This window comes from Octopus bimaculoides, chromosome 16, assembly GCF_001194135.2.
Source record: "Octopus bimaculoides isolate UCB-OBI-ISO-001 chromosome 16, ASM119413v2, whole genome shotgun sequence".
In the NCBI taxonomy this organism is placed as follows: Eukaryota; Metazoa; Mollusca; class Cephalopoda; order Octopoda; family Octopodidae; genus Octopus; species Octopus bimaculoides.
Window position 1 is genome coordinate 27,999,236 of NC_068996.1, and position 8,459 is coordinate 28,007,694.

General features: G+C 37.7%; 1 protein-coding gene across 1 annotated transcript in view; it reads right to left on the bottom strand.

Annotated features, from left to right (window-relative positions):
• The window catches only part of LOC106879488 (proton channel OtopLc), a 299,778-nt gene that overhangs the window by 6,767 nt on the left and 284,552 nt on the right, over nucleotides 1–8,459 (bottom strand). The window contains exon 7 of the mRNA XM_052973478.1: nucleotides 428–593. Within this exon, the coding sequence (XP_052829438.1) occupies nucleotides 428–593 (166 nt within the window). The remainder of the gene's footprint in view (nucleotides 1–427; nucleotides 594–8,459) is intronic.

Consider the following 8,459-nt stretch of genomic DNA (forward strand, 5'->3'; position numbering starts at 1 on the left):
ATATATATATATATATATATATATATATATATATATACATACACACACACACATATATGTGTATGTATGTACATATATATATAATACATATCTCTTAATTAACACACACACATTTAATGTAAAGAATAATCTTAAAGAATTTTGATTCTCTTAAAAAGGGCGGACCTGACTGGTTTTGTAACGTGTCTTCCACTTTTATCTAACAGGATATCTAATTATCTATAAATAACATTTTGTCACTCATTTTAAACCGGATAATTAGACGTTTGCCTTAACTGCGAATCTAAATATATCATCTATTAGTATATTATACCAGAAACCCCAGAAGCTCCAAACTGTCCATTTTTTTTCAATAATAAAACAAGTTCACACACACCTAATTAGACAGTTAACGAATGGCGTGAAAAAGAACATCCTGGTATCTCACCTGATGCCTGTTGCTGTTGTTGGTGTGCAACACTCTTGAAATAGGTCTGCTGCTTGTAGTCTTTCGCAGTTTCTGCTATGGCTGTAGAAGACCAAACGCAAAGATTTGTTGCCAGAAGATGCATCAGGCCAAAACGAACCAAAGCTTTGCTTTTATTAATCACCAACTATAACAAAAAACAAAACAAAAATAAATAAAGAACATGATGATGACGACAACAACAACAACAACAACAACAATAATAATAATAAAAGTCCTGATGCAGTACCAGGCAGTGGATCTCATAGCTTCTGATCTTTACTAATTGGAAGTGTTATCATGTACATTGTTTTGTCTTGGTATAAAAGATGGGCTACAGCAAATATTCTGCTTAACACCACAGATTTGCTTGTAAGTTGTTTGACCTTAACCAGTTGAGAATGTCCCTTAGTGGCTGACGATATGTGCATCTCTGATCATGAGCAGGAGTAGTGGAGTAGCATCATAGCCATGCGTTGAGAGGAATTCTTTGGGTTTTGGATAATTCACCTTTGGAAACATGGGTGTTTCGTTCAACAGCCTTAAATAATCCTTATTCAGGGACCTTTTGAGTAGGATGGGCCACTCAACCTGAAGAAAATTCTAACTGGGCCCCGCTATTTATCTGAATATGTGATCACCATGTCACGCACATATGGTTGTGATGCATGTACCTGGTTTACCCCTATCAGAAGGATAGTCATGATGGGTATACTGGGCTTCGTATATTTTACCCCAGTGTCACTTTGATGGCATGCACTGCTCTCTCACTCAATAATAATAATAATAATAATGATGATGATGATGATGATGATGATGATGATGATGATGATGATGATGATGATGATTATGATGATGATGATAATACCACCTACAAGATCCTCACATCCATACTAACTGAAAGAATATACGCTTTCCTGGAACAGAACTTTATCCTTCCACAAGCTCAAAAAGGTTGTAAAAGGAATTCTTATAGATGCAAAGATCAATAACTCATAAATAAAACGATTGTAGAGAATTGCTGGAGTAACAAGAACCTGAGAATGGCATGGATAGACTACAGGAAAGCATTTGATAGTGTCCCACATAATTGACTCCTCAAAGCCCTTGAAATATATAAGATCTCTCCAGTCATTTACAAATTCTTACAAAGTAGCATGCTCAAATGGAACACACGTCTCCTTCTGAACCATAGTAATAGGATGAGCCAATCTAACAACATCAACATCAAATGAGGGATCTTTCAAGGTGACTCCCTCTCTCCATTACACTTTTGCATGACAACCTACTCTCAAACGAACTGAGTAACATCAGGTATGGGTTCAAAATGTATATTATAGTAAATCATCTGTTTTATATGGACGATCTGAAGCTATTTGCTAGAAATGATGAAGAGCTAAAGAGTTCAACAATGGCATCGGGATGGATTTTGGCCTTGACAAGTGTGCTAAAGGAACTTTTGTAAGAAGACATCTCAAGCAAACAACTTCCATTAAATTAAGTACCGACACTACCATCAAGGAGCTTGACCAACAAGGAAGCTATAAATACCTGTGGATAAACGAAGGGGACGGTATACAACATACTACTATGAAGGAAAAAATACGAAAGGAATATTACAGAAGAATACGACTCGTACTAAAAACTGAACTCGACTCTGAAAATCGTATCGAAGTCAAATACATTTTTAATATTAATTGGAATCTTACAGAACTCCAACGCCTGGACAGGAAGACAAGAAAACTACTAACATCTAAGAACATGCACCACCCAAAAGCAGACGTTGATTGTCTGTGCCTACCTAGAAGTAATGGGGGAAGACCTCCACAACAGGAATGAACAAGTATTTATCTAGAAAAGAGGACTGGATGCTGCAGCTTGTGTGCAAACACGAAAGCATAAAAAAATCACATTCTATTGTCAAGGAAGCTTGCAAATTCGCAAGGAAACTCGGAATTAGATGAAGAACCTGAAACCACTGTCACGCAAAAAGCAAAACGGATCAAGCAGACTGCAAAAAAGAACGGGCAGAAACAAATTGAGGAGTGGTGGAGCCAGAAACCTCTGCAGGGACAGTATATACTTTGAAACTGAAATGCTGATGTAGACCAATCTCAAGATTGAAAGCAGAGACTGAAGGTTTCATATTGGCGGCACAAGATCAAAACTTACTTACCAAAAACTACCAGGCTGACGTTCTTTAAAACGATTCTGACTCTAAATCCAGATTCTGCGATAAATTTGATGAAACAATAGCCCATCTCGGCTCGGGATGTCCTGTGCTGACACCAAACGAATCCAAAAGTCGCCATGATAGGGTAGGACATTGGAAAATATGTAAACACTTCAAAATCAGGATATCCAACGAGTTTGTCTAAAACAATTCGTCTAAAATACAATTGATCTAAATGCAATTCATCTAAAACAATTTGTCTAAAACAGTATTAACCCTGAAACAATTTAACTAAAAATAAAAATTGTTTCTTTTTTTTATGAATTCGTAGGAAGTGGAAAGGAATAGTTGTTTACTCATGCTATGGAGTAGAAATAGTTGTTTGCGATAATGTGGAATAAATCTAGAAAAAAAAAAACTAGTTGTTTTCTAAAAAACAAAAATTCTTATTTGGAATTATTCACAGTGAAAAGACCCATATCCAAAGATGCCTACTGAATTTACTGAATCAGAAAACGATCATTGATTGATAATGGACATACATACTACAAGAATGGTGAAAATGGCGAACGTGATTATTGGAGGTGCGAAAAATATCCGAAAACAAAATGCCGTGCTCGCATAATTACTGTAAAGGATGAAATTGTAAAATTTTCCAACGACCATAATCATATATTGGATGCCGTTGAAATTACAGCGAAAGAAGCTATTTAAAAAAATACATCAACTGGCTAAGTCAACACGAGATTCAGTTGTATCTAGTGTTTTCGATGATGGCGATCAAGCTGTTGCCTCAAAACTAACAAAAATGCAAAATATTAAGAGAACAATAAGATATATAAGGCAACAAACCCTTACTGGACCGGCCCTACCATCAACTTGCCGTGAAATAGTTTTCCCATCTGAACTTACGAAATCTTTTAAAGATAAGATGATCAATATCTGCTTTATAACTCAGGACCTGTTGAAAAGCGTATTGTGATATTTGCGATAAGGCGTAACTTTTAGTGTTTATCACTAAGCAGTCACTGGTATGCAGACGGCACATTTAAAACAGTCCCTTTATTATTTCACCAGTTATATACCTTACATGGATTAAAAGAGGCCCACCTCTCAACTACCAAATATGTGGAATATGTATTTAAGAGTTCTTGATTTGCCCAGAACAAATAACTCTGTCGAAGGGTGGCATCGAGCATTCAAAACCCAAGTTGGGTCTCATCACCCCAACATCTGGAAATTTGTCAACTTTTTACAAAGAGAGCGAAGTCTAAGCAAGATTCGGATTGAGCAGTATATTGCTGGAATGGATCCAGAATCTCCAAAGAAGCGCTGTCGAGATACTGCAAAATGAATAAAAAATCTTGTTCAAAATTTTGATCCACAAAATATTATTGATTACGTTCGTGGTATAACACACAACCTTTCCTTTTAAGTAAATGCTATCTTTTGTTTTTTATGCATTTCGAATTAAAATAATCCTAATGTTTTTATAAATAGTTAACAACTAGTTATAAACCCAAAGAATTATAAATTATGAATAAAAAATACGAATTCATCAGAAATAAACAATTTTACTTTTTAGTCAGATTGTGTTTTAGACAAATTGCATTTAAATCAATTGTATTTTAGACGAATTGTTTTAGATAAGCTCCCTTAGACCCCAAAATCAGCACTCCTGCTTACTAGTATGAACATCATCCTGAGCCAGTCGCTGAAGGTAAAAATGTCACTCTCCTCTGGGATTTTCTAGTCAACACCGACGGAACGATCCAGGCTAACTGATCAGACATAGTCATTAAAAATAGACAAGAAAATACTTATAAACTAAAAGATGTAAGTAAATATAAGCACCTGGAACTTGAAATACAAAAGATGTGGCATCTTAAAGCGAGAACTGTTCCTGTTATTGTGGGTGCTCTTGGTATGACAAGAAAGGGATGTCAGAAACATCTAGATAAGATCCCAGGAGAACCATGTCTCAGAGAAAGGCAAAAAATTATGCTGACAAGTACTGCCCATATCCTTAGACAAACCCTATCATGCGTTGTATTACATGAAGATATTTCGCTACTGCCCCTGCAACTTGCCCTCTCCAAACTTTGATATCTCTAATAAAGGTTTTTTGTTTTTACTTAATATAACAAAACTGGTGAGTTGGCAGAATTGTTTAAGGCGTCGGATAAAATTCCTTGTGATATTCATCTTTTACTGGTTTCAATCATTAGACTGCAGTCATGCTGGGGCACTACCTTTAAGAATTTTTAGTCAAATGAATCGATCCCAAGATTTAGTCTTTAATTGTCCAATCTTGGTACTTATTCTATCGGTCTCTGGCCGAACCGCTAGCCTACGGGAGCGTAAACATTCGAACACCATTCCAACACCTGCTGTTAGGCAGCAGACACACACACACACACACACGCACGCACGCACGCACGCACACCCACACGCACACACACCCACACGCACGCACACACACACACACACACACACACGACTGGTTTCTTTCAGTTTCTACCAAATCCACTCACAAGGCTTTGGTCGGCCCGAGGATATAGCAGAAAACACTTGCTCAAGGTGCCACGCAGTGGGACTGAACCCGAATCCATGTGGTTAGGAAGCAAACTTCTCACCATATGGTCACGCTTGCGCCAATATTTCTTTGCTCTTAGTTTTTGTGTTCCAAGTTCAAATCTCACCGAGGTCAACTCTGCCTTTCATCGTTTGGACTTGATAAATAAAGTACCAGCAAGTACTGGTGTCAGTGATACAAGCTTACCTCTTCTCTTCAAAATTACTGGCCTTGTGTTTTCAATAAGAAACTATTTTACGCAATGTAGCAGACAAATGTCCTCTAACAAACTTCCTGTTTTCTTTTAAATTAATGAACGCGCCGCACAATCCAGTTAAAGAGCTTGTAATAGGATCGTTAGACATGCTGCGTGTGGCTTACCTCTTAGAACATCGAAAGGCCTCTATATTGTGAATCGGCCTGCTACAAACAGAAATCAAATGTCTTTCAAATAACACTATACAGCCATCCTCTTGTCCTTCTCTGATATGTTGCATATGATCCAAAGTGTCGGTTCATTTGAGGGAAATTTGGACGTTATTTCTTGCAGGTTACTGACCACGTAGAGGATCTCTCGTGACCAAAGCAATTTTGTATGGCAAGCACTTATGACAGTTAGAGACAAATAGTTGACTCAATGGACAACATATAACGAAATGGAAAAGTGAAAGATGAACTAACTGCGAGAAAGGTTTGTCGGCCAAATAGTCAAATACTGTGAATACTGTGCCCAAGTAACCACGGCAGTAAAGGGGTGTCAGCTCCTGATGGAAGGGGAGCGAGAGTGAGAAAGAAAGAAAGACAGAGAGAGAGAAAGAGAGAGAGAGAAGGATTGAATATAAAAAAAGGTAGGGTGCTTTATTGTTGTTTAACAGCAGGTTAGTCCTGTTGTTGTTATTGTTGCCAATATCCCAATCCATCTGAGACGGTCACCTCATCAAGCGGACATGATCAAATGATCAAAGTTATTTCAACGATGACCATCCTAGCTAATATTCAAATGTTGTATACCTAGTATCTAGCTAGAATGACATTAGCCAAATGAGTTCGTCACCATTCCGGTCAGCCAAGCATGGTTAGAGAGAGAGAGAGAGAGAGAGAGAGAGAGAGAGAGAGAGAGATTTGGTTGCGCTTTCTCGCAGATCGAGCTACCATGCAGAAGCACGATATATCTCGTTTGATTATAGCGGACAAATAGATCTGATTGGTTCTCCTTTAGTGACCTCTTTAATGATCCCATAGGAACTCAGGCAGTAGATCAACCAGTCTGTATCTAGTTTTAGTGAGCTTATAATAGTAAAACAGTGAATCATATAGTATGGCGCTGGGTTTAGTGAACTTAAAGAAGTGAATTACTAAACAACACAGTTTGGAGCCGTCTTTAGATGTTCGCGACGTCAGTTTGGAGACAGTTATGAGAGTCATTTATTAAATGTATATTGTATATAATGTATCGTCTTTCCTGACCGCATTCCAGAGAAGAAAATGCTTCATCTTTTAACTATCAGATGCTTAGCATACTGGTGCTCGTGTTTGCATACATATGATACATACCAACATACAAACATTTACATACATACATACATACATATACGTATACTCATACGCCTGTGTAAATATGCATACATGTGTGTCAACACATGTATCCATCCATCCATCTATCTATCTATCTATCTATCTATCTATCTATCTATCTATCTATCTTATCTGTCTATCTATCTTATCTATCTATCTATCTATCTATCTATCTATCTTATCTGTCTATCTATCTTATCTATCTATCTATCTATCTATCTATCTATCTATCTATCTATCTATCTATCTATCTATCTTATCTGTCTATCTATCTTATCTGTCTATCTATCTGTCTGTCTGTCAGTCTCTCTGTCATATCTCTCACTATATATATCTGTACTGTAGGTACACACCATATGTACGTCGTCTGTCTGGCTGTCAGTTCGTCTGTCTGTCTGTCTGTCTGTATATATGCACGTATGTAAGTATGCATGCATGCAGACTCGAAGGTTGACCTTCTTAACACAATCATTAATACAAGCATTAATCTAGCACTACCCACCACCATCTTCACGATCACTACCACCACAACCACTACCAACACCACGACCACAACTACCATCACGGTCACCATGACCACCGCCAACACTACGACCACAGTTACCACCACCACCACCACCAACAACAACAACAACAACAGCAGCAGCAGCAACTCGTCAACACAACCAGCATTACTCTACAGTCAACCGCCATGTAGAAATATCCTTACACGTCACAGGCAACATCATTTTCGTCTTTATCGATACCATCTCCAGTTCGATCATTCTCACCAATACCACTATGACCAACAAAAACAACGACACTCTCACCAGCACTAACACTAACTCTATCTTACTTACTATCTTCATCTGCATCACTTTCTCTTTAGTACCTCTGACAGCCCACACACATTCGTCATCACCGTCCTCCTCATATTCTCTACATTTGTTATCATTGCTTTTGCATCTGCTCTATCACTGCCTTCAACAGGGGCCAGATGGACCTCTCCCACCTCTCTCACACAGACATGAATAATATATTAAATCTTACACATGCAACTTCCTCGCCCCCGTCATTTCTTTTACTTCTTTTTATCTAGAACAATTTGCAGAGCCTATCTTATCATTTTTAGATATCCTCTTAGTCCATCTTATCACAATGATACACTCTGAATGCTTGACTGAACTATTTTTGGTAAAAGCTGTTTACGCGAACAAATCTGAAACGGGTCTGGCAGTGATAACGCCCCCCCCCACCCGAAAATCTATCTTACTATCTTGTAATCTTTCAGTAGCGATACCTTAGACCATATTACGCCATATATGTGTGTGTGTGTGTGTGCGCGCGTGTATGTACACACACACACACACACATACACACATATATTAATCAATGTATGTATGAGTAAATGTATATATGTTTTGGAAATATGTCATTTCATATCTCCTAGACAGTGTGATAAGTAAATTCAAGGCAAATCCCAGCCATACTTAACACGCATGAAGTCTATTTTATCTTTATTTTTGTCTTGTTCGTTATAATCAATCTAAAAATGTCCTCTGAATTAAGTTTAAAGGGGAGGAGTCCTAGAACTTTAATATGTTACCTTGAAAGTAGTGCTATCACTGTTTAATTAATTTGGAATTCGGAGTCGTCTCCCTTGCTGTATTAACCAGAATTACACCGCCTTCGTATATATATGTATATATGTA